The sequence below is a fragment of the Microtus oregoni genome, unplaced genomic scaffold (assembly GCF_018167655.1).
Source record: "Microtus oregoni isolate MIOR12 unplaced genomic scaffold, Mior012 000056F_ref0000123, whole genome shotgun sequence".
Classification (NCBI taxonomy): domain Eukaryota; kingdom Metazoa; phylum Chordata; class Mammalia; order Rodentia; family Cricetidae; genus Microtus; species Microtus oregoni.
In genome coordinates this window covers 3552876-3580149 of record NW_024543832.1, presented here as the reverse complement: position 1 = coordinate 3580149, position 27274 = coordinate 3552876, and the positions used below count along the sequence as shown (strand labels likewise).

Genomic DNA, 27274 nt, shown 5'->3' with positions numbered 1-27274 from the left:
AGACCTCTGGCTCTGGCACAGTTGTTGAGGGCATTGGCATTCATGTTGGCTGGGGTCTATATGCCACAGAAACCACAGGAAAAACACTTTGCAGCTCTTGTTTGTGGTGTGTGTTGTGTATGTGCATGTTGTGTACGTGTGTACTGTGTGTGTTGCATGTGTGTGTGTGTGTGGCAGGGTTACATGGACTGTGCCAGAACACCAGGTCCAGAACCTACAGCCCTTTCACTGGGCCAAGGCAGCTTTCCAGGGTCTCTGGGCACCGCAGGGACAGGCATCTTCACTCTTCAGCTGCTTCTTCATCATGTCATGTGACTCCCCCCAGGTCTACCTGTCCACAGTTGCAAATAACAGGAAAAATAAGGATTATTATTGGCAAATATTGGATAGGAGAACTTGATGCCATCTTATATTTTGATAAAACAATTCTCTTTTTAAACAATTTTAAGATAATGATTTTCTTCAAAAAGAGAACAGTTTTCTGTTGCCTAGAGAACACCCTGGACCGTATGGAGAGTCACCAGGGCCTTCATCCTGATGGGCGAGCCTGGAATCCAGAGCTGCTCACCCCTTGTGGGAAGCAGCAAATGCTAAGTGACCAGGAAGATGTGAGCTCCTGGCTGGCCACTGAACCATAAATATGGTCCCTGACTTATCTTTTGGTCACTACCAAGTGGTCCAGGGAGTAGCAAGGGTGTGACTGTCCAGATGCAGAGGCCCATCCCACAGGACAGGACTCAAGGCCATGGGGACCAGGAAGCTTCTAGGACTTCTAGGATGAGAAGGCTGCTCTCAACTGATTTCTGCAGTCTGTCATGGATTGAGGAGAAATTTCACAGACATCCACAGGCATGCACTGGGTGCCACTGGATGGTGATGCTCAGCTGGTTCTGGACCCGGTTCCCCTGACAAGTAGGGAACCAGAAACTTCTTCCTTGTCTTTTTCAGAGGTACCAGGCTCCAGTTTTGATGTTCAGGGCCACTTGGCTTTCTTTGAAAGTAGATCTGCCTATGTGGCCAAGCCATATTATGAAGAGGATGGCTTAAAGGCTGGAGTTTGACGATAATAATTAGTGTTTCAGTCGAGTTACACACGAGGGTCAGAGTAAGGACTGGGGCTGACCCAGTAAGGCATCAGACACTGGGCAGCAGAGGAAGTCATCAGACACATGTGTCAAACCCAGCAGCATCGTCAGTTCCATCGGAGGGACGCAGCTAAATGACCGAGGTCTCTGTCTGCAGGAAGGACTGGGTGCGGGAGCCACGGTGTATCTGTAGGGCACTTTCTGAGCCGTTCCGGGACATGGACCAACTATGCAGCCGGTAGTCCCTGCTTCCAGGTTGGGTCAGGCACAGGCTTCGCCACCTTCTTTTCAATTCACACTGGACCTAGGGAGGAGGGTGTTAATGAAGGGTCAGCTTGGAATGCAGGAACTCATGTATCCTCTAAATAGACAACATAGATTCACCCACTAGACAGGCTTTAGAACTCTTCTCTGTAGTCACATGGTGGGTGCTCTGGCCCACCCCCATTCCTTAGAAAGGTGTTGGGTAAGTGAGGAGATGCAGGAAGAGCAGAGACTGTAGGAGATGGGCCCAGGTTTGTTAAGTATGAGTGGCAGACTCCAGGAGGATATGCTGATGCAGTACGGGGTTGGAAGGACAGGGGTGCACAGAAAAGGGTATAGCCTTATGGGTATTGGGGATTCTGATGTAGTATGGGGTTATGTCTTGCTTCAGCACAAACCCATGGCTCCTATAGTACCTTCATCAACATCTTTCCCCTCTAAGGACTCCAAGTGAAGAAAGTGTATTGGAAGGGGACATGGATGTTGGCTTCGTAAAAGCCTTCCTTAGTGACTAGAAGAAGCAGCTGGTCATCAGGTGAGGGTCACACAGGGAAAGTTAGCAGTACCTAGGGTAGGTAGATTCTGGGAACTGAAGGGTGAATGGAAGGGAATGGTTACATAAGGAGAACCAGGCTCTGACTTTTGTCTCATCTCTCAATGAGACCCAGCCCTTCCCACCAACACCATAATTTCTTGGACTCAGTTGTGTGTTGAAGAATAAGATGCTGACCATAAAGGGGACATTGGTGGAGGACAGAGGCTAAATTTTTCTGGAAGGGGTGAAATCCTTCCTAAGTGGGGCTTTGGGGACAGCAAGTTTGGCTTTGGTTGTGTGGGGGCAGAGCTGGGCAGAGGTAAGCGATGGGGCTAACTCCTGACCCCAATTGACGAAGGACTTACCTCACTGTTCAGGAAGCAGTATAGCACTGCTACCACCAGGCCCTGCAAAGAGACAGAGTGTCAGAGATGCCTGCAGTTTTCAGTGCCCTCAGCGCTTCCCACACTTACCTGAAAGGAACCAACACAGAGCTCAAACAGGATCTGGTACGTGGAAGAGATGCCAATGGGGAAGGCAGCAAACACCATGTAGTGGACACCGAAGAGTGGGATTAGCAGCAGGGTGGACTTGGCAAGCCTCCTGTAGAAGGAGAAGAGCATGATGCTTTGTGATTCTCACTTCTTCCACTCTGGACCATGGGAACTGTCAGAGGCTGACGTGGTCGGGGGAACACTCAGATGCGTAACTCTTCTTGTACCCAGTGAACCCTCCTCTTTGCCCATTTGGGTAGAATTTGCAAATGTCATTATGTAAATTTACTAATGAAGAAAAGGTTCTTATAGGGTATGTTGCGTGTCTCTCAGCTTTCAGGGGACTTATTGTCCTTTGTCACGGATGGGCCACAGTAGTCTTGAACAGGTAAATTCTGGTAGAGCTGGGCTATTTATTGTTCAGTGACAAAGCCTACTATGAGCAGAACCCTGGATTCCATTCTTAGCATTGGGAGGGGCACTCAAGAGTCATCCCTCCAACACACAGGGGTCCTCCTTTATTGATATAGGACCATACAAAATGGATCAGATTTTTCCTAGCAGCTGAATTATCTCAGCCCAAGTTTCCCAGACTTCTGCACTGGAACCATGTGGAGGTCTTATCATAACTCAGGCCTCATCAGCATTCTGGAACAGGGAACAGCAGGGGAACAGCCTAAAAATCTGCTTTCTGCCCAGTTCCTAGTGACTTTGAGAAGCACTGCTCTGTGCCTATGACACGGGAGGCTTGCTGTTCTCATTGTGTCCCACTAGCCCCATACTAGGGACCAGGTGTCTAGCTTAACATCCCCAGGTGCCTCCAAGTGCTCAGGAGGGAGTGTGCAGCTATGCGGGAGACCTCTCCTGCTTGCGAGGCTCACCAAGCACACAGTCCATCTCCTCCTGATTCAGCTAGGGGACACAGGAGACTCCTCCTGCTCCCTGTCCCTCTTGCTCCTCTCACCACTTCCAAACACAGGGGGAAAAGAAATTTTCTCTAACTTATTTTAAAGGTATCTTCTTCAAGTTCACACGGAACAGGGTATTCAGATTAATCTTAGACCAACTTGACACAAGCTAGGGTTATCTGAGAGAATGAAGCCTCAATTGAGAAAATGCCTCCATAAGATCCAGCTGTACAGGATTTTCTTAGTTAGTGATCGGTGGAAGAGGGCCCAGCTCATTGTGGATGGGACCACTCCCAGGTTCCTAGTTCTGGGTTCTAGAAGAAAGCAGTCTGGACAATCCCTGAGAACAAGCCAGGAAGCAGCACCTCTCCATGGCTTCTGCATCAGCTCTTGCCTCCAGAATCCTGCCCTGTTCGAGTTCATGTTCTGACTTCTTTCAGTGATGAAATGAAGTGTAATTTGGAAGTGTAAATAGAAGAAGCTCCTACCCAACTTGCTTTTTGGTCATGCTCTTTCATCTTAGCAATAGTAACCCTAACTAAGACACAGGGTGTGCAAGCTCTAGAAGTGTGTCCCCTATTTTATAACCTGCAGAAGTCTGGTTCTTTCTGTGAGGGTCACGGATGCAAGTGGTAGGTGTCTCTACCACAGACATCACTGCCTTGCGAATGTGCACGCTCAAGGATCCGTGCCCAAGTCCTTCAGCATCAGCGTGGAGGCTCACTAGGCTCCTGAGCACTATTCCTTTAGCTGAGGTTATCAGGAAGCTGCTAGGTCCTGACATTTGCATGGCCTATCTACTCCTCTGTCCCTAGGGAAGTGCTGTGAGAGAGAAAGGCCTTTAGTCCTTCTTTGCTACAACCCAAGGGGTGAAGCACAACCCTCTGCAGCCCTTCTCATCACCCTGGAAAGCACAGACTTCATTACCCCATATAATTCTGTTTCCAAAATAAAAGCATCCATCTCAAGACCTTCTTAACAAACACTCCCCAGAAACCCAGAGAAAAGGTCAGCACAGACACTAAACAAGATTTGCTGAAAGACCAAATTCAATTGAAGGGCGGCTAAGAATGCCCACCCTACTTTTCAAGGCTGCAGGGGGATGCATGAGGACCAGCATGAGGCACCATGTGGACAGCCTGCACCTTGTTATGTGTAGACCATTTCTTCCACAAATAGAAACTCATTCCTTGTATTTTGTGCACAGCATGGCACAACTGAATCTGAAATGCCCACCTAATCCTTTCTTGATTCTTCTGTGCTAGGCACTGAATGTCTTTCAAGGATTAATTTAATTGTCTCTCAAACCTAACAACAGGCCCCATTCCATTTTCAGGGGAGGAGAGAGAACATAGGGAAGGTCCACACTGTGGCTCAGCACCCACATGGATGCTGCTTTTTTAAATTTTTATTTATTTATTTTTTGGGTCGGAAGAAACCTGGATGCAGGCGGTAAGTTCCAACTGCCCGGGAGCGGGTGACTTGGCCAGGGATATGTAACTCTTAGCCAGTTCAGCTGCATCTGAGCCTGGACTCCCGAGCTGCACCAGATACACCAGCACTGAGCTCATTATGTTCCTCGTCACATTTGAGTTGGAGTCTGTATTTTCTTTGTGAATGACAGGTAATTTATGGATTCCTTGAATAATCATAAATAAGCTGAAGACATTCCTGACCTCTGCCCTGTGTCCTTCACATGAGACATAACTTTTAATATAATTGCTAAGGCAGGGCCAGGCACAAGGTGCCAGCAATGGCTGTGTGACTCAGCCCCAGGGTCTGGGAGGGAAGGCAGATTATATGAATAATAATGTGTGGTCAAAGGGAATGACAAGCTGTGATATTGGAGGACACACATGTAAGGAACACTTCATTACAAAGCTCTAGCATGCTGTCAAACACGGGAGAAGATTCCCATTTTCATTATTAGCACCATCATCACATCAGCATGGCATCTTGGTTCCTCTGAGTGCAGGGATGGCAGACGTTGGTGTCGGTGCGAGCTGTGCCTTAGACCTTCTGTTCGCTACATGCTTTGATGTATATTTTTCACGCTGTACCAGTGGATACTCACTTGTACTGTGATTGATCATTGCCACCGACATCTGGGGAGGTTAGCTTCTGAAGTAAGATCCTTATAATACTGATGAAGAGGGCAAAATTGACCTGCACAGAGACCACAAAGGACGACTTGATCTGTGGGTGACTTCAATCTTATCCCTTACCACCCACATCCCCATACAGGATTTGGTGACTATCGACCCCAGGCACTATGCCTGCCCACTGCACCAAAGAAGACCTCATGTAGGCATTGAGGGCACTACTGCATAAAACTGTGGTTATCTGAGATGCACGACAGACTGTTATAACCTCCTGCAGGCCTAGATTCTGCTCGTCTCTCCTCAGAGCCCACCCTTCCCTGGGCATTGCTCTGGAAGTGATGGGACCCAGTGAAGTATGGCGGTTGCACTCTCTGCACAGTGTGGGTGCGTAGCAGAAGATCAGGGCAGAGCTTCTCCGTGGGAAGCTACTTACTACAATAGAAATTAGGATGGGCATCCGAATGACCCACCAGGGGATGCTCTGGTCGTTTGTGTCCCAACAGCTGTTAGAGAGAAAGAAACTGGTGTCACAGTGAATCGACCTACAAACCAGGGAGAGCCGGCCAGCTGAGGACTGACCTCTCACATGGGGCTTGCAGAGCCAACCTTCCCCCTTTCATTTCAGTCACCTCCAACTAGATTTAACTGTTGTGCGTGTAAAGTGAAGCAGCTTTCCCCAGTGAGCCAACCTGACAGCCTGCTAATGGGGAGGTGGGCCGACATGTAGCTCCAGGGTTGCCATGTCTCAAAGCTGTGATTTTAACCCAAGGCACGGACGCTCACTTCACCTGATGTCATGAGGCTTTTCTCTGTTCTGAAAATGTATTTCTCCCCAGTTGTTTGTATCTGTGTTTAAAGGAAAAATTAAAAAAAAATATGCCTTGAACGTGGCTGAAGCGGGCCTGATTTCCACTAAGGTTATCTACAGCAGAAGCATGGCTATGTCAGGCTTCCTGCTTTGGTATCTACAGCCCACAGTGGATGCTAGCTGTTCCAGCAAGGGCAGACTTCCACAACCATGGGCCCCAGACTGGCAATGTGTTATGGGCAGCTGAACTGGCTCGTCCTACAGGAACCCACAAGACATGGAGCCCGCAGCTAACACTGCCTGTGTTGTCATTCCTGCTTGCCCAAGGGTGACTGGGCCAGCTAACACAACTGCGGAAACATCTCTGAGGTGGGGGAAAGTCACAGGCTAAAGAAATGGATTGGTTTAGACCATCTACTCATAGAGTGTGGTATGTATGTCCTTCAGTGGACAATTGATACCTCGGGGTCTTTTGTGGTATACATTTAGGCTAGGAATGCATGTGTCACTGGACTCAGAAGTTCTCAAAGGAGGAGCCGCTCACAGAGGCCATGCAGGCAGCTACGCAGCCTGATCTCAATGTTTTTCATTGTTGTTTTTCCAGAAAACCTTCTTCTACCTGCTTGACACAATATCACTCATTCTGCCTGGTTTATCCCAATTTCAGCTGAACTACAGGCCTGGCTTGATCCTCACCTTGATCCTGGCTTGATCATGTGGATCATCTTCCAAATACCGAAACGTGTAGTGACCACCCACACGCCTGTTTTCTATTCACAGAGCTCTAACTGCTGCCTAGAAATGCCTTGACTGGCTCAAAGTGTTTCCTAGGTCTAATTGTATGTGTTTATTTAGTTTCCAGATAGTCAACCGGCATTGGGAGGCCTTGTTTCACAGCACACAGCACTCACCCTGTGTCTTCTAACGAGAGGCGGGTTGCTGTCCATGCGCCTATACACACACTGGGGATGCCTGTGGAGAGACCCCATCAGATCAGCTCAGTCTTGTTAATGAGGAGCAGCACCCCCACAAATCTGGTACTCTGCTTAAGAGTCAGAACTCCAAAAAAGAATCTGCAACCCAAGGACCATATGGAAGCGCTTGCTTAATGCCTTTGTCAATATGCGAAGGTTTATTCTTACACCTTATTAGGCAGCAAAGATAACTATGCCTGAAAGTTGAGGATTTGAACAGGTCTGAAACCTGTCTACTGAAGACAGAGGGCATGTAAGAGGGAGACATGCTCACAGGTCCCATGACGCCCCCAAGCCACACAGGCTTCCATCTCTTCCCTGCTCTGGGAAGAGCTGGGCTCCCGCCAGCAGGTAGATGTGTTATCAGCCTGCTCTTCTCTGATCTCATTGTCGATGTGAGCTGACTGGGAAAAGAGATAGGAACAGGAGCTCAGTTTCAGTTAAAAAGGGGGTGTGAATGGAGGTAGAATGCTAAAGCAATTCAGTGGACCCCCTCAGTGTCTCCAAGGCAACCACTTAGTATACCCCCTGGAAGTCTGAGCAGAAGCCTGCAGATGTTAACCAAATGAGATGGGAATCAGGATGGGGAGTATGAAACCCTTACCCCATCCAATCAGAAGGTAGGCCAGGAAGCACCTGCTGGGAGGAAGGATGGCCACCAGGAGGGTGTGCAGGTAGAGCCCCTCCACCAGAAGCCAGTAGAAGTTAGCCATGATACAGTACTGGAAGAACACCAGGCTGAGTTTGCAGCCGACCTGGAACCAGAGACAGCGAGAGAATGTGCCAGTCGGTAAAAATAGTTATGGTAGGCAGGGCTACTCTCTGTTTGGATAAGTTGTAAAGCAAAGCCACAGGGCTGACTTGAAGGGATGTTGTTAATTTCTTGTCCTGGCAGAGGCAAAAAATGTGTTATACTGAGGCAGAGGCTGTTATATATACAATGCCAGGGACCATCTGCTGGGAGCCTCTAACTCTCTGAGGAAGTAGAGGCAGTGAGTTCCTGCGAGCCAGTCGCTGGCCACCTTCCTAGATACCAGGCTCAGACATACCTCCTCCTACTTGGTCCTCCTTCCTGCTGTGTTGTTACTGCTGGTCCCTCGGACATGCCTTTACCTCAGTTCTTCCTTCACTGCCCATTCAAGAGGCTAACCATCTCTACGACATGCAGTGGAGGAGAGCACTTGCTGGATGAAGTGATGAGTGGAATGTTTGTCTTAGGGTTTCTATTGCTGTGATAAAACACCGTGACCAAAAGCGGTTCAAGGAGGAAAGGGGTTTATTTTGTCTTACAACTCTCAAGTCATATTTCATCCCTGAGAGAAGTCAGGGCAGGAGCTCAAGTCAGGAACCTGGAGGCAGGAATTCAGGCAGAAGCCAGGAAGAGTGCTGCTTACTGGCTTGCTCCTCATGGAGCTGGACCAGTACACATCAATCATTAATCAAGAAAATGACCACAGGCCAGGTATTCCACTTGCCAAGCGACTCTAGCTTGTGCCAAGTTGACATAAAGCTAGCGAGAAGAATGCTATGCACACTTGAGGTGTGTACGGGGAAGGGCCAGGACACCGGGAGGCTGTCAGTGGCTGGATGCTGGGGAAAGGGTCGCCTCTGGCCAGTGAATCTGCAGCTTCCTGGCCCAACCTCCACATCTGAACAAAGTATCAACACTGGAAAAGGTTGACAGACTGTGGTCATTTTCTTAATAGATAACAGAAGTTTGGGGAGAGAAACTGTGGGCCATAGCTAGGTTCCTAGACTTAAAAAAATTGACAACCTTTAATTTAATATGTCATCTCTTACTCCAGTGAAGACCATTTTAAAACTCCTAGGAAAAATCGTTCATTTTCTATATTTCTCTTGTTTTACTCTATTTCCAACTCTAATTAATTCTTTTACAATCTTTTCACATATATGTGTGTGTGATGTAGCCATACCCACCCACACACAGATGCTAATTTGTGCTCACCCATATGAGTGAGCACAATATATCACATATATGAGTACATTTCACATGCATTTGAATACATACCCATTCTATACATAAAATACATCCAGCCTGCATATACCTATCCATAATACAAGCCTCTCAAACACATGCATTTCTACTTGTGCTTATCTATAGATATACATCTTTCTAGATACATAGATGAGAATGGAGTTGAAAGTGATATTCTTTTTCTTATAAAAGCAGCAATTTTCTACTTGCTTATGAAATTGAAATCCCTGTTTATATGAAGGGAGTGCAAAGGCTGAAATATACTGATTATGTATTTACACCATACACAGGGTGGATGCACTTACAGGAAATATGGAAGCCTTACCAGATGGCCATGTCTCCATGGCCATGAGGGGCTTGACCTCAACACGCTGAACCTTACCCATGCCCCAGCCTGTCCTACAATAGTCTTCTGTTTGCTGCCCCCTTTTTCTCCAAATGGAAGTAAGGTACAGAAAAACTTCCATTTCTAGGAGTAACCAGAGATTTCTTACTGTTCATCTTCACCATCAGTGAGATTCCAGCAGGTTCTGCTCCTATTGTGGGATCCTGAGCACAAATGTCATAACCACCCAGCCATGAAAATGAAAAACAAAGATCCACAGTTTTATATCTTGTTATGATTCATTGGGATAGTGGGTGAAACAAATTGAAAATCATCGAGAATCTGGTAGGTGATGACATTTTAAATATATCTTGCTTTTTGACATTTGATAAAGCCTACCCTACTTTAAAACACAAAATAAGTAAATTACAAGTGTATTAAAGACATAAATGAACAAAATTGAAAATAAATATTTCTAAATCAGAATAGAAAGCCTGAAACCCAAACATAAACATAATGCTAAAAGGCTAGAAGACAATTTTGAACTTATAGCTTACAAAAATACTGAAAACTTCTAGGAAGCAAAATATCACTAAAATGCAATTGACAAATGGTGGCTCCGAAAATGCATTTGCAACAGAAACATAAAAGGCCCATTTCAGTAAACAACGATAATAGGCAAACTTGTCAAGGAAAGATAACACCATTTTTGGTGGTAGGGGCTGTCTGAGAGAATCCCAGGAAGGCTGCTCCTGGCAGTGTCTTTGAAAGAAATACTGGGCACCAAGGAGAGAACATCATGCCATAGCTCTCCTGGTGCATTTTCAAAACCAATCAATTAATTTGCTTACAATTTGAAATGAATCTGCCTTTGTAATTTGTAAGTTGGTGGTTTGAAAAAAATGGCTCCCAAAGGGAGTGTGTGGTTTGGTTGGAGGAGGTATGACCTTTTTGGATATATTACTGTGGGGGTGGGCTTTGAGGTCTCCTATGCTCAAGCTATTCCCAATGTCATAGTTCACTTTCTGTTCTCTTCTGATTAAGATGTTGATGTGGGAAGTTCTTTTATTGATTAATGAACAAAGAAGCTACTTTGGCCTGTGATAGGGCAGAGTAGAGGTAGGTGGGAAAATTAAACTGAATGCTGGGAGAAAGAAGGTGGAGTCAGTGAGAAGTCATGGAGCTGCTGCAGGAGACATATGCAGGAGATAGATGCCAGATAGAACTTTACTGGTAGACCACAACCGTGTGGCAATACACAGATGAATAGAAATGGGTTAATTTAAGATATAAGAGCTAGCTAGTATATACTTAAGCTATTGGCCAAGCAGTATTGCAAATAATATAGTGTCTGTGTGGTTATTTCAGGTCTAGGTGACCAGGAACAAATGAGCAGCTTCTACCTACAAGCTGTAGCCAGGCCCATGTCTGCCTGCATGCCACCACACTCCCAGCCACCATGCTTCCTACCATGATGATAATGGACTGTAAGCTGCCACCTCGATTAAATATTTTCTTTATATGAGTTGCTGTGGTCATGGTGTCTCTTCACAGCAATAGGTACCTTACTAAGACAGTAAGGTACTAGCCCCCAGATAATGGTATGAGGAGGTGTTTTGCTTGGTAATGAGGATGTGATTTAGAAGACAGTTCCCTATCTATGACCCTTATGAGATGCCAATGGGTAGTGCTTTGGTTCTGGATTTTGGCTTCCAGAACAGTAAGCAAGTGTCTGGGTTATCATGATTGTCCAGGCTGCTGAGATTCTCTGAGCTGCCTGCTCCACTTCACCTGTGAGTTGTACCTCAGAGAAAGACGAACACATTGGTGTGTGGAAGAGTATGCCTGGAGAGACAACAGACACATGCAAAACCAAGATCGTGTCTGTGCTGGGGAGCCAGTCAGATGAATTATGCTGTACCATATGATAGCTATAACATGATCTAGATGGCAGAGAACAGGGCACAGCTGACTTGAGGGCATCTATATAAGAGAAGGCACAGAAGTGTGCTTGTGACCATTCCATGTTCTTATTAAACCATGTTCTTACCTCCTTCCCTTTGCTCATTGCTAACAAATGTGATCTGTGAGGACCACAGGCCTGAGTGACATGGGTCTTCTTCTGACTTTACCTTCCACAACACTAGCCACTGAACCACATAACACTGGAGTGCATGGGGGTCTGCTGCTGCCCTGCTAGGTCAGTGCAAGGATAGCAGGGAAGAATTAAAAGTGCCAGGCAAATCAATAGCGGGCTCTTGAGAGATCAAAGCTCTGTCTGGGAGCCTCTGTTTGTGTACATAGACATGTGCATATTCATGTGTCTGGGGTGCATGTGTATAAGTGCACAAAATAGACTTGTGATGCATGTACACATGTGTTTGGACAACATCTTGTACATGTCTATATCTTCACACATTTTTGTAAATATGTTCAGGCATAGGTTTTGCATTTGCTCGACATGTATGTGGGTAATATCACTCACTGTTCTCATTTCCTGCCTTCTGGGTCTTCTGATGCCAGCTATGTGGGGTGAGTATCCCAGCCAGGATTCCAGCCTGGGCCACTGCTCTGCTCTCTCCTCATTGCCACAGAACCTGTCTGTCCAGGTGGCTGTCTGGGTCTTGCTGTAGTGTTTACAGCTGCTCTCTCTTCATCGCCACAGAACCTGTCTGTCCAGGTGGCTGTCTGGGTCTTGCTCTAGTGTTTACAGCTGTGGCTTATCCACTCCCCTCATCCAGGCAGGCAGGACTCGGGCTGAGCTTAGGCTTCTTAGGATCTGCAAACCCCAAAAGAAACCTGCTCTGCTCTCATGATAAACTGTTTAGCTGCATGCAAACTGCCCAGAAGTGGAGGAGCCTGTGCAGCCTTCAACCACATGGAAGAGCTAGCTGTTCTGCCAGCCTCCCCTGGCCAGGAAGAGGTCTCTTCATGCATGGACTCGTTCTGCTGCCTGGAAAAAGCAATTTGTCACATCGTGGGGAGCATTCCTGGTGGGTTGCTTTGGAGAATAATGTTGATTTAGCGAAATACAGCCAGGAATAAAATGGAAAAAAAAATGAAACTGGAAAGAAAATTGTTTCCTATTGCTCATTCTGCAATCTGACTCTATTTTGCTAACATGTTCAGTACTTTATCATTCTTTAGACAGCCCTGTCTTTTCCCTCCGTTCTTCCCTCCATGCTGTGCTTTGCCTTCCTTCTTTGTCCCTCCTGTCTGTCTCCTCTTGGTAGGATTCCCAGGGCCATGGGGTATTGGGCACAGCTGGATACTCTACTCCCTGGAGAATAGCTCAGGAAACAGACTGGAGGACCTGTCCCCATCTTCAACTTTCATTCAGCCCTTGGCACTGGCCTGAGGATGCTAGTGTCAGGGCTTGGGTGAGTAGCAGGCATTCAGGCTGACTCCTCAGTACTTTGGGGAAACTGCAAGATTTCCTCAACCCTGGCTGGGCTCATCTTTTGTGATGCAGGTAAATCCTGGTTCATCAAGCACTTACAAACAGGACAGGGAAACAGGCTAGCGCTAGAAGAAACTCAACACTGCCACGGGAGGTGGAGAGGGCAGAGCAGGGTGGTGCCACTGCTTTACCCTTTCCCACTTCAGGGGTGCCTGCCACCTTTTCTCTGCCCCTCCACAAGGAGAGTTCAGGCTTTTGGGGTCTCAGCATCAAGGCAGAGTTGAGCATAGGTGCTTCAGAAGAGTAGGTATTGGGTTATCTCTGGGGATCAATTTCTTTTTTAAAAAAGTTTTATTCAATTAACACTTTTCACTTATTTTACATACTGTTCACAGTTTCCCCTCCCTCCTCTTCTCCTGTCCCCTCCCCACACCTCCCATCTACCTCCTTTCCCATCCACTTCCCCTTAATCTCCATTCAGAAAGGGGCTAAGGAATGAAAGCTGCCCAGAGCAGCTCTGAGCATTGCAGTGAGGGGATTCGCAACATCTTGGTGTTTACCACTGGAACACAGGTATCAACACCCTCACCTCAGGACAAAAGTTTCAGAGACAGCAAGGTATGCCTGGGGGCAGACTTTGCCATGTGGTGCATCCTGTTTTTGGTTTGCTATTATAACATATTCTTTTTTACAGCCCACTCTGTATCATGAGCCTGAAGAACACACTTCAGGAAGATGGTAATGGCTATACAACTACAAGGCACTTTGCTGTGTCAAAAGTAAACTAATTAACATCTGTTCAGGATCAAAGGGTGTTATCTGATGTGTCTACTCGCAGGCAGCAGTGGGAAGCAGTTGAGTGTCCTGTCTCTTTAAGTTACTGAGGTCACGAATTAGGAATAACACACCAGATTTCCAAACGTGGAGCCTTACATGCCTGGGAATACTTGATTGCAGGAAGCTCTCAAATACCTGTCCAGTTGAATAGGTAGCAAATTACCATGACTTACCCCACAAGCAAAGCCAAGACAGAATGGCCTGGCATGGGAGAGAGCCCCTGCCATACTGCAGACGCCATCATCAGCATGGTCTGTTCTTGTATGAAAGATGTAGATTACGTACGTTTCCCCTGGCACTGTCCAGCGTTTCTACCACATGGGTTGATTTCTCCAGAAAATAAGTAATATTTTTGATCCCTTAGCATCTGGGTAATTTGGACAAGTGTACCTCATCTACAAAAGGGCTTGTCATCTGTTGCTGCACTCATCTCAGTAATGGTCACCAGGGCCTGCTGCCCTTCAGTTCCCCAGCCCCCACAGTGGCTAGATACCACCCAGAATTCTTGTGGGCCTTCCTGGTCTTGGTTGCAGACACAGGACTGAAGCCATTCCTTTCTGCCTTGCTCAGGCTGGAAAAGGGCTAGGCCACTGCTGTCCCTTAGAGAGGAAAGTGCTTGTCAGGCACTAGGGTCTGCCCTGTGCACATGGCTTGTCAGGCACTAGGGTCTGCCCTGTGCACACGGCTCTTGCCCTTAGAAAAGTCTTACCCAGGAGGCTGCCTGGTCGTGGCAGCGCAGTGTACCTGAGCTGGAATAGAGCACACTGTCCTTGACCAGCACTGAGATGGCTCTCAGCATGAAGGAGAGGAACAGATTCAGGTGGATGTAGTTCCTGGTGCAGTGCAGCTTCCTGAAGAGGGAGAAGACAGACACTCATGTTTAATTGTCATCTAGTGTCTGTTCATGAAGTTTCATACAATTTGTTTAACTGCAGTGATCACAGTATACTTTTTGTTTCCAGTTTTGCATCATGGTAAGTTATTTTTGCTCATGAACTCTCCTTTTCGTTCAGATTACTTCCTTAGGTTGGAGTTCAAAAGTTTCACAGGAGCTGCCTTGAGCCTGCAGCCAAGTGTACTCTGACCCCCTATGGTTCGGGAACACAGGCTGGATAGCTAAGTGTGGCTGTCTCATTATCGCTCCTCTTCTGGTGTACCTTGTGGTCTTTCTGTCTGATGTTCCTACTTTGAGGCAGAGCTGCAGCCATGACTCCAACTATTCCTCAGATGATACTTGGCTTTCAAGGCTTCAACTCTGATGTGTTAAGTAGGAAACTGCCTTCTGTAAAAATTGACTTTCTCCTCTTTATATTGACACAAAGGATGGTTTGCCCCGCGCACAGGGTTCCGTCTTGGGTTAGGATCTGCAATTCGTCTCCTGGTTACACAACAACTCATCCCATTCTTGACTGTCCTTTGACAGAAGCTTGCTGTTGGCTGAGAGCACAGGCGGATGCTTTCTCATTGACCCCTATTTCTGGTCACACAGGCGTTGACCTACCATTTATCTCTCTCATGTCCCTGGCATGCTCTGACCGATCAGCCAAAACTACCAGAACAAATGAGACTGAAATATGGCCAATGGGGGCTGATTCCAAGTTTTGTGTAATTTAATTAATCTAGAGTTAAAAACAAAAGTATCATGGCCTGCCTTTTCTTTGCACACTGTGTCCTGGTCATGGCAGAGCTGGCCTTCACTTTAACAGATGCGTCATATATGTATCTACTGGTGTGTGTGCACCATGGAGTGTTAGCTGTATGGGCCCTCTAGTATTACACACAAGGGAGACACTGCTGTAGCAGAGGTTAATACATTAATTCTGTTGGAGGTTTTTCTTTTCTATGTACAAATGGAACAAAACTGGACAAGGCTATGTCACAAATTTCATGAACAGCAGATGCTGTTTTCTGTGTGGTAGAGAAAGATGAAGAAACTTTCATTGGATTAAAATGTTGAATTAAAAAGGTACATAGACTTTAAAAAAATTTGTTGAATTTAACAAGAACTTTCCAAAAGTTAGTCACCTGAAATCAGAATTAAAATTCCAACAAAGGAGGCCAGTGAAAACAGTGAACTGGGGGCTTCTGTCCAACCCTTCCAGGAAACCCTGAAAATCTGGCAAAACTACTCAAATTAGTCCTGTTGTAACTATGGAAAATACTCAAGAGTTGACAGCTATGTGATCTCCCACCCCAGGTAAGCACACTGGAGGCCAGCCTTGCCTTGTCCTACGGCACATGCTCAGTTTGGTGCTTTCCTGGAGACGGTAACTGGTGGTCTTTGTGTGGTCTCATTAATCACTACAAATAGAAGATACTGGTTTTTCTTTCTTTCTTTCTCTTTTTACTTCTAAGTTCATTGAACAACTGGTGCAGCCTTCCAGAACCCATTCAGACAGAGAAGCAGCTATCATGAAAGCCAAACATTGTTGGCCTAAGGCCAACATTGACAGTTGAGGCAAATGACAGACATTCTGGAGCCTAAGAAGAGAGGCCAGGGAGTGAGGTCCTTTGGAAAACTAGGATTTTGAAAACCTGTCATATATACAGAGGACTTTATAATCCAGCATGCATGCTCCAGACAGGTCATATGTTCCCAAAAAGCTTTCACCTCAGGTGATCTTTAGATTTAGCATAAGCAAAAAGTGAAATTAAGGCAGCATTGTAAACAGCCTGGTCAAGTATTAAAGGAGTGTTTCCAACACAGCCAGACTCCCCAGATGGGAAATACATCTTCTTTTCTTCCTATTTTCTCCCTTCTACTGTGGATGTCTGATAACACCTCTATCACTAAGTAATTGACTGATAGATAATGGTGCTTAGGCTTCAGAGACCAAAAGGGCCAGCACAAACTCTACAAAATAGAAAAGTTTAGAAAAATCACTAAATAATTACAAGCTGAGCCTGGCAGCATAGAGCTATAGTACCAGCTACTCAGAGGCATGAGACATGAAAGTTGCAAATTAAAGACTTGCCTGGGACCAAGAAGGACTTTAAGGACAATCTAAGCACTGCATGGAGACTCTGTCTCAAAATAAAAAGTAAATGCAAGGGTTGAGTTATATCTCTGTGGTATACTGCTTGTTTGGCATTTGAAAGGCTTTGAGTTCAATCTCAAGTACCACAAAAACTGATAAAATAAAATAAATAATATAGAAACACCTTCAACTCCTAACAAAGAACAACAAAAATAAAATACAAAATTTGATTTCCAGAGTTATCACATCATTTTATTATAAATGTCCAATTTCAACAGAAGGATTATAAAGTATTAAAAGAAGCAAGAAAGCTGGATTGCTACTAGGAAAAATGATATAAATAAAACCTTTCCTTTAAAAAAAATCACACGAAGTAGCCCCACTAGACAGAAGCTTAAAGCCAAATGCTTGAATATTTTCAAAGAACAGAATGAAATAAAGAGAGCAATCCTTCAACAAATACAGAATTTCCATAAAGAGATGAAATTTAAAGAAGTAACTAAATAAAAATTTTGGATTTGATACGCACAACTGGCATTAGAAAGTCCCTAGAGATGGCCCAGGGAACTCTAGGCAGGCAAGGGAGGGAAAGTCAGTAAATTTAAAGATCAAAGAAAAGCACCCAGTCCTAGAAGCTGTTGTGTAGCAATTTGCTCAAAAAGTAATAATTTCATCTTGGAGGAACCTCTTTAAAACTATGCAAGTAAACAAAACTTGCCAGGCTCAAAAATAAACACCTCACAAGTCTTAGAAAGTTCCTGAAACTTATAACATTCACAAGGACAGCCCTCAAACTGTAACAACTTCTGTGTACAGGAGACACTCTAATCTGTTTAGTAGTTGGCAAGTTAAGAACAGGAACTCCAGGGATGCAGCTTTTATGAACTATCATGTGGGCTTGAGTGGGCTTTCCACTGATGCTTCTGAGTCGCCTGTGTTTCTGGAGCAACCTGTTGTCCATGCTCACTGGTCCACTGATTTAGACTTGGGTGAAATCGGTACTTTGGTCAGTCCTTATATGTGATAACTAGAATTTGTTCATGTCTTCACAGAAAAAGTTATCAAAAGCAGAATAGATGAAGAAAAACAAAGAAAGCCCCAAAGACATATAAAAATTCTTAAAATGTAATAAGAAACCAAACAATTGAATTAGAGACTAGGCACACATGGGACTAGAGAAGATAGAGTTAAAAAGTACATGAGGAGGGCTGGGGAGATGGTTCAGAGGTTAAGAGCACTGACTGCTCTTCAGAGGTTTTGAGTTCAAGTCCAGCAAGATCTGGTGCCCTTTTCTGGCCTGCAGGGATACATGTAGACAGAGCAGTGTATACATAATAAATAAATAAATATTTAAAAAATAAGCACATGAAGAATCTGGAAGGACTTTGTTGGTGAAGTATTTGTTGCACTTGGTGTTAGGACCCAAGTTAGATCTTCTAGACCCATGTGAAACAACCAGGAGCAACATGGGGAGGTGGAAACTAAAGAATCCTCGGGACTCGGTAAACTCCAGATCAGCAAGAGATTATCTCAGAAACAGAGCGGAGAATGATTGAGGAAAACACCAGCCATTGACTTCTGGCCTCCACATGCACACACATGCATGAGCTCTTACACACTGTGTACACGCATATATTAGTGCACACACCATGCACACAAAGGGCATGAGGCCACCAAGCACCGCTTCACACCCAGTCTACAGTCATGTATTCTCTGCACCTCGAACAATGTATCTGTATTATTAATCAAGCTTCTCTGGCAAAGGCTGAGAACCGCACTGAGCTGTGTGTATAAAGATGGGTATTCAGAAGGGATCTTGATTCGTGTCCGTTTAACACAATATAGGTAGTAGTTTCACCCCTAGGGCAGGGAAGCTCTGCACCCACAAGTTCTTGGCCAGGTTTACAACACCAGGCATGAGTTGCATCTTGTGTAACAGATCTTAAATCCTGTCAGAAGGCAATCGGTTATCCCGTGGCCTAGTTTGATTTACGTTGCTGTGATAAATACCATGACCAAAAGCCAAGAGGTGAAGCATGATTAATAAAAACCCAGAGACAGAAAGTGGGATTCAACCTGAAGGTCAGAAAAGCAAAACAGGCAACTACTGACTCTTACCTCTACCTCAGTCCGAACTGGCGACCCTGCCTCCAGGAATCTCAGAATGAGACTGTGTCTGAGAGCTGTCTCCTCCCATTTTATAATCCTCTAGGGCTGGGATTAAGGGTGTGCACCACTACCACCTGGTTTCTATGGCCAACTAGTGTGGCTACTGGGATTAAAGGTGTGTGCCATTGCTGCCTGGCCTGTAAGCCTGATCAGTGCAGCTGTTTTACTCTCTGAACTTCAGGAAAGCTTTACTTATTAAAATACAAATGAAATATTACTACAAAGTGGGGGAGGAAAGGCTTATTTAAGCTGACAGTTCCAGGTAATAATCTATCACTGAGGAAATTCGGGGAAGGAACTCAAAGCAGGAACGTGGAGCAGAAACCATGAAGGAGAGTTGGTTAGTGACTTACTTTTCCTGGCTTGCTCACTTAGCTTTCTTATATAGCCCAGGCCCACCTGTCCAGAGCTGGTGCCACCAACAACTGGCTAGGCCCTCCTACCTCAGTCATCAGTCAAGACAATTCCCCACAAATATGACCATGGTCAGCCCAATGTGAACTCTCGAATGAGACTTCCTCTTTATAAGTGACTCTTGATAGTGCTAAATTGAAAGTAAACACTAGCTAGGAATCCATCATAAAAACCTAAGGACACGAATTTGAGTGAGTATGTAAAGAGTCTGAGAGGAGTTGGAAGTGGGGAGGGTACTGGATATACTCAAAATGCATTTCATCTATGCATGAAGCGCTCATAGAATACACTAAAACCATCTTAAAAAGGAAAACAACCTGAAATACCTGCTCCCACAAGTCCCTCTGGTCTCAAGAATGAAAGAAACATCCAACAGAAGATCAGACTTTGCAAATGAAAGTGCTATATGAACTGGGTCTGTTGCGCATGTCTAGATTTAAGTGGAGAGACATGAAATAATGGGGAAGATAGGAGAATGGTAAGGAAATATATGAGAAAAAGTCAAAACACCAAACACAAGGGAGGATGGTGTTCCAGGAGAAGAATATGATATGGAAGCAATTTTTCAGGGGGTTCCAGTCAAGAATTTCTGAAACAGATCACAGAGTAACAGATGAGATGCTTGACACTGAGACGGATACAGAAGAAATGCCACCGAGTCAATGAGTGTGAGCTGCACAAAGAAGGTGGCTCTCAGAGAGATGCTCTAGGGGGAAAGACCATGCTTTCAGGAGCAAGTCAATGAGTGTGAGCTGCACAAAGCAGGTGGCTCTCAGAGAGATGCTTTAGGGGGAAAGAAAGACCATGCTTTCAGGAGCAAGTCAATGAGTGCGAGCTGCACAAAGCAGGTGGCTCTCAGAGAGATGTTCAAGGGGAAAAGACCATGCTTTTAGGAGCAAGCTTGTGCCATAGGCATCTTCTTAAGAGACACAATCTTATCCTCAGTATTCAGAAATATCATTTTAAAAAGCAAGCAAAAAGCCTTGAGAATTCACTGCAATGAGACTGTAACCAGAGGCAGCTAGGGAGGCTCAGGAGAAGCAGGGGGATGAGCCCAGCAGGAAAGAAAGTGTGGGTAGAATGGAGAGCAATATGTGGGCTTGCTAAATAAACACCAGCATAAAATAATAATGTCTATGGGATCTCAATATGGAATTAAAATTTACAAAACCAAAAAAGGCATGAATGGTACATGGAGTTAAAATGTAATGTGCTTGAATTGACTGGTAAGTGGTAAAAAGTAGTTTAGAGGTTAACTGCTATAAATAAGAGAATGTGTTGTGTGTTGTGGCCTGGCAGTGGGGAGAGAGGGGGAGGGAAGGAGAAAGGAGAGGGATCAGGAGGGAATGTATTGTAAATGTCAGATTATAAGTGAATGAAAATAGAATCTATAGCTAAAAGTATAAAAGAGGAAAACTGGAATAAATAACTTTCTGACAGAAAGAAAACAAAGAGAAAGATTAAAACTCAAAGTTGGTAATAACTATGCTAAGTGTGAGCTTAACAATGCTGCATTTAACACACAGTGAGAAATGTCAGTCTAGTTTCAATCTTCTACATGTTGGGAGCCAGGCTTAGCAGTACCACTGGCTGAAGAAGCTGTCTTTGATCCAATGCAGGCTTCGATAACTTAGTCAAAAATTAGGTGGTATAGCTATGTAGATTTATTTTTGGATCTCCTGTTCTATTTACTTCTACTATGTGCTGTTTTTGAATTACTACTATTTATATGTGCAGGAGGTTGGTGAGATAGTAAATTTGTGTAGTGACTTTGGAAGTCAGTGTGGGGCTTTCTCAAAAACTAAAATTAGCTTAGCTATATGATCCAGCAATACAATTCCTAGGTATATACCTCTCTTGGTTAGTTTTAGTTGTCAACTTGAGACAATCTAGAGTCATCTTAAGGAGAAACCTCAACTGAGGAATAACCTAGATCAGTTGGGCATGTGGCCATGGTTGGGAAGGATTGCTTTGATTGATGATTGACGTGGAAAGGCCCAGCCCACAGTTGTTTCAGAAAATGATCAAGGGAGCAAGGCAGCAAGCATGTTCTATGGTTTCTGCTTCAGGTTACTGATTGAGTTCATACCCTGGCTTCCCTCAGTGATGGGCCGTGACCTGGATATGTAAGCCAAACAACCCTTTCCTCCCTAACATGATTGAGGTTATGGTGTTTCACTATAGTAACAGAGTTCAAACCAGGACAAAGTTGCTACTGGAGAAATGATGCTGTTGTTGTGATAACCTGATGATTTTGGGAGAGTTTAACTTTTGAGCTGGAAAAGCTGTTGAGTGTTCAGAGCGTTTTGGGCTCGAGAATGCGGTGAGAAATGTAGACAATAGGAGGGGCCTGCAGGGCTTAGGAAGTTTCAGAAGGAAGTAAAGACTTCGTCAGTCTTGTGATATTTTAGACTAAGAATCTACAGTTGCTGGTTCAGCTGTGGCTAACAAGAGATGAGCACCACTGGGGTGAACTCTTCTATGCATCATCAGGACAACAGGAAAGTATCTCCTCAGGCCTAGCACACAGAAGCTGTAACATAAGGTGGCCAAGGCTACACGGCAATGTGACAGTCAAAATAGGCAGCGTGTAAGAAGTGTCTCACAAAGTGCTGCTTTCGAAGGCATGAAAGAAGTAGGACAGAGGGGGCCAGGAGAGTATCTGAGGCCTGGTGCCTCCAGAGAGGTTACTGATAACGGTGCAATGTCATTTGCAGCGGGAACCAAAGGGTATTGCAGATGCCAGGGCTGTGGTTCGTTCATCAAGGATAGTGGCAGGTGTGAAGCTGACTGGATCTCACCAGACAAGCTGTGTGTGCTGCTAGTGGCAGCATTGGAGAGTTGGCTGCCAAACCCTTTAGCGCTATGGGTGACTCCTAGATATTGGACACTGAGCTATAGAATTTTATTTACATGGTTAGACTTTGGATTTTTTTTCTCTGATCTGATTGTTCCTATTCCCTGCTTTTTCCCACTCAGAATAAGAAGGTAGTTAAGTTGTTTTTGATTTTCAGGATACTCCAGTTGAGAGACTTTGGCTTTTTGAAGAGAATTGTACTTTTAAATATCACAGAACAATTTAAGACTATGACTTTTTTTTTAAAGTTGAACCATGTTTTATATTGTGATATTACCTGAGATATTGGTGGTAGGAAAGGAGAAGTTAGGAATTAATAGTGGTGTGTGTGTGTTTGTGTGTGTGTGTGTGTGTGCGCGCGCGCGTGTGTTTCAAGTCAACAAGTGGATTTCCCTAGCTAGCTTTAATTGTCAAGTTAACACAGCTTAGAGTCAGCCACCTTAGAGAAGAAGCCTTTACTGAGGTGGCACTCTCCTTAGGCAAGTGGACCTGGGCTTTGTAAGACAGTCAGCTAAGGAGTGGGACAGCACGCAGTGTTCCTCCGTGGCTCTGATTGAGTTTTCAACTTGAGTTCTTTCTCTCAGTTTCCTCTGTGGTGATAATCTTGTCTGCACTCTAACAAATAAAGCTTGCCTAAAGATCAGTGGGTGGAGCTAGCTACTAGTTAACCATAGAGGTCTGAAGGTCTGTACAGACAGACGGGAAGTGATGTCTGGGCAGGGAGAAGAATATAAGGCGGGAAGAGACAGGAGCTCGGCCTCTTTCTGGTCTGAGGATTTCATAGAGGTAAGAACTAGTGGCTGGCTGCTTTGCTTCTCTGATCTTTCAGCTTTCACCCCCTAATATCTGACTCTGGGTTTTTATTATTAAGAAAATTAGAATGTAGACTCACTCTACATTCCTCAGTGAGGGACTGTACCTGGGAGTTTAAGTCAAACAAAGGGTCTCCTCTCCTAATTTGCTTTTGGTCAGTGTTTTTGTTTTCCACAGCAACACAGGTAAACTAGGACAGCTTTCGACACACTATAAATAAGCACAGCACAGAATCCCTTGCACATCTGTATTTATTGTGACTAGTCTGAATCAGTCTAGGTGTCCATCAGCAGGTAGATGGATAAAGAAAGCGTGGTGTATGTGTAATGAATGAATGTTGCTCACCTTTGGGGCAGAGGGTGTTATGGACGAAGATAGCTATGGAGGGCTTCTGGTTCAGACAGCGTCCTGCATCTCGAGCCAGTTATTGTATTTACCCATGTTACAAGTTGAGCGAGGACACATCCTTTTTACTGAATGTCTATGTTACTAAGATGTGTTTGGTTCCGCACATGAAATATATGGCTGGCTCTGTGCAGCAGGATTCGTGACTCCTGCTGGTCAGGTGCGTATACACAGCAGGCATCTCTCCTCAGCATCACTTCCTCGTGTGAGTGTTATTATGACCCCCGCCCCCTGCTTCTCATGTTTCCAAATACCCAGTCCTTTCCTTTAGTGTTTGTTGTTCCTTCCTTCCTCCTTGCTCACCCTAGTTTCCATAGAGTGGGGCTGCAGGGTGGGACATCACTGAGAGGTCACTGTCAAGTGTCATTCCAGGCTTGGTCTGATAGATATCAACAGTGTGTGGCTCCTGGATGAGTAGAGCTGTGGTGGCTCACTCCACATGTCCAGAGCAGACTTTGTGGATACGTGGCACTTATCACAATGCTGATAACCTGTTTGCATTGTTCTCCTCTCAGCAGCCCTTCAGTCCTAAAGTGTCTAGTAACTGCTGGCCTTCACTCTGCCTGTTAAAATTCAGGGTGGTAAAACTCTCTTATTGGATGAAGGTGTGGGATGGAATGAAATATCCATGAGGCCCAGTTTAGCAATTTCTGTTGGCAGGAGCTGTCTGCCATGTTTTAGATCACAGCTATCATTCTGCTGATTCTAATGCACAAAGGGACCCTGCATGTGCCAGCACGGTCTGTCTATGCTACAGTTTGGGACCTGATCTAGGACATGAGCTGCCCCATTTCTCTGTGTCAGTTAAGTACTTGGTTATCCAATATTTTTTGTTTTGTTTTTCTAAAGGCTTATTAGGGATATTAAATGTTTGGCAACTACAACTAATTTTGTTTTCTGGGTAAATTAGAATAGCAGAACATGCCAGAACACGCTGTTTTCATATTACAAACCTTAGAATTGACTTATACTTAGTTTTCCATGGATATTCACTGAGCATCACTTCTGACAGACAAGAGGTGGCATGAATCAAAGGTGCAAGATAAAAAGCCCCCCAAAGTGCCTGAGCTCCAGTTTCTGTGCCTGGAGCACTAGCAGGGCAAAGGCTCTTTTCAACTGAAGAGTTCTGAAATGGGGGGCGGGGGTTATGTTCAAATCTAAGAGATGGTATGGCTACCCATGAAAAAAAATATTGCAGGTTCTCTGGAAGGTCAAAATCACCCATGCAAAGCTCCAAAGGCCTTTGGCTTGGCTGGCCATGCCACATGGTAAAATGCGAAGGGACAGAGATTTGAGAATGTCTTATTCAAGATGGGAAATAGATATTTTCCATGCTACCCCACAGCAGCTTATTTCTCTAGGTATCATTTCTTAACAGTTTTCTCTTCAAAAGAATGTTAGAACACAGAGATAATTTAACACATAGTGATATAGCAGTCATGTTAACATCCCGAAGGAGGAACGGTGTAACTTGTCTGTGGTTGCGGAGCTTCGAGGCTGTGTCCTCCAGCATACCCAGCTCCTTCACTGGTGGATGACAGAAATGTCCCTTCTGTCGACAATGACTTTCTCTCACATACACAACACTTGTGCTTGTCCTCAGCAGAGAGAACACAGAGGTGATGGGAGCCCTGGGACTCACACCAAATGCTAGTGTGCTCAGTGTAATCATCCCATAGGCGTATCCACTTATGCTCCTGTGGACCAAGGTTCTCATCCTGAACAGGCGGTGATGGGGCACCATCCGACCTCACTACCAGAAAGAGAACAGTCAGACAGGATTGTAGGGCTCCTGTCCTGGGTTTGTGCCACCCACGCCCTTCCAATCTGCAGCACTTCAAATTCAAGGACCCTTTGGAGTGCCCCAATTAGTAGTATATTATATTATATATAATATTATAGATGTACGTAGGGATTGTACAATTTGTCCAAGGTCACACAGATACAAAGAGGCTAAACAGGATTTGAACCCATTCAGTGTGATTCCTCCCTTTAAGCTCTTAGATTCAACACATCTTCATAGAGCACCCAGAAGCTTCTGAAGGGAAAGGACAGATCATCCGGTATTCATAGTTCCATGTTTTTGTATATCACCTACTTGTTTAATAAGTGATTGCTGAACTAAAGGGCAACATTACCTGTTTACAAAAGAAATGGGAAATGTTTAGGCAAAAATTGCCAGTAATGTATTCCTTGCTAGGTTTCTTCAAGGGTACCCTATTTTATTTATATTTGTGCATATGTGTAACTGAGTTTATGTATATCATGTGTGTATGGGTGGACACGGAGGCCAGAAAGCGGCAAGAGATTCCTTGCAATTGGAGTGATAGGTGGTTGTGTGATACAATATGGGTGCTGGGAACTGAATCCCAGTGCTCTGCAAGAGCAAATAATCCATCTCTCTAGCCCCAAGAACAATCTATCATTTGGCACATGGAAGGGCTCCAAGTCAGGGGCCTAACCCTCTGAGGTACCAAAAATCCTATAGGTAAGTTTGCTGGTTTCTTATTGTTTACAGAATTGCCCAGTTTTGCTCCTTACCTGAAGAGGCAGATAATTATGCTTCCTGTTGTAAGAGACATCAGAGAAACACTGTAGCCCAAGGTATAAATGGCCTTCACCAGAATATAAAACGTGATCTATAAGGAAATAAAAGCACATCTGTAAGCTGCTTGCCAAATCTATGGAGCAATAGGACATTCTGAGGTCCTTCCTGTTTGTACTCTCACATATGCAGAGTGCTCAAGACAGGAGGCAGGATCACTTGTGTAATCCCACTCCACATGGAGTCCAGAAGGACCGTCACTTTGTGAACACCTATCTTTTCTTACAAGTCATTATAAAGATGATTTTTGTAAAGAAATATTTTAAAGGGAGCTGCATTGGCTACCACCAAGGCCAAGAAAAAGGAAGGTCAATATGACTGGAACTGGTGGGGTCCCTTCAGTGCAGTAGGAATGTGACAGTCTTCTGGAAATGCATTTCCCAGCAAGACCAGGCGGATACACACATATGGACTTATGGAAAATCACATGGCGTCAAAAGTACATGATCAGTTACCCAGAGGGTCTCTCCTTATAGCATGGCTGACCTTGCAATTTTTATTTCTGACACTTAGGTTAGTAACTTTCATGGCTGGAATCTAACATCCAAGCAATCACCAGATATGGGACAGAAGACCCATACTTACTGCTGTAGAACCACTGGAGACACTATAAAAATGGGCTCTCTCTCTCTCTCTCTCTCTCTCTCTCTCTCTCTCTCTCTCTCTCTCTCTGTGTGTGTGTGTGTGTGTGGTCATAAGAGAGAAAACCGGGCACTCACAGGATATCTGAATAGGCTGTACCACCCTCCGTGTTCCAAGCCATGCTTATTCTGTACTTTTTGGTAAAACTAACTCATGTATGAAAATGGAGAATATACCTATTCATTTAGAATGGATTTTATTTTTGTCAAAAAGTCCTAGAATAGACATAGCTACTGTTATCAAACCTCATGGTTATGGTACAATAAAGACTTCTGTCAGGTACAGTAGCACATGCCTGCAATCCCAGGACTTAGGAGGCTGGGATATCAGGAGTTCAAGGCAACCTTCACTGCATAGAGTCTGAAGCAAGCTTGGACCACAAGAGGCCCTGATAGTGAAACATAAAAAGTTTGCATCTTACTACAATACCAATCTGCTAGGCAAGTTGTATCCATTAATACAATAGTGACATGATCATCATGGAGGAGCCAACTACTTTATTACTGCATTAGAGGTCTTCTTCACAGGAGGGATTTCATGTCTGGTACTGTGAACCTCGTCAAGAGCCTATGACTGGGGAGACCATAAGCCATAACCTACTGGCGTTTCAATAAATGGCCGTGTTTCAAATGGCCTTCTAAATATGCTTATTGCCATAGATTT

At 44.8% G+C, this 27274-nt stretch overlaps 1 protein-coding gene across 1 annotated transcript in view; it reads right to left on the bottom strand.

The window, feature by feature from the left end:
- Positions 1-496: 496 nt before the first annotated feature.
- The window catches only part of Vipr2 (vasoactive intestinal peptide receptor 2), an 80403-nt gene continuing 53625 nt past the window's right edge, over positions 497-27274 (bottom strand). Inside the window, exons 5-13 of the mRNA XM_041638971.1 lie at positions 25906-26003; positions 14438-14579; positions 7775-7925; positions 7108-7168; positions 5822-5891; positions 5361-5452; positions 2358-2487; positions 2250-2291; positions 497-1389 (exon numbers count right to left, since the gene is read on the bottom strand). Coding sequence (XP_041494905.1) covers positions 1216-1389; positions 2250-2291; positions 2358-2487; positions 5361-5452; positions 5822-5891; positions 7108-7168; positions 7775-7925; positions 14438-14579; positions 25906-26003 — 960 coding nt within the window. The 3' untranslated portion in view covers positions 497-1215. The remainder of the gene's footprint in view (positions 1390-2249; positions 2292-2357; positions 2488-5360; positions 5453-5821; positions 5892-7107; positions 7169-7774; positions 7926-14437; positions 14580-25905; positions 26004-27274) is intronic.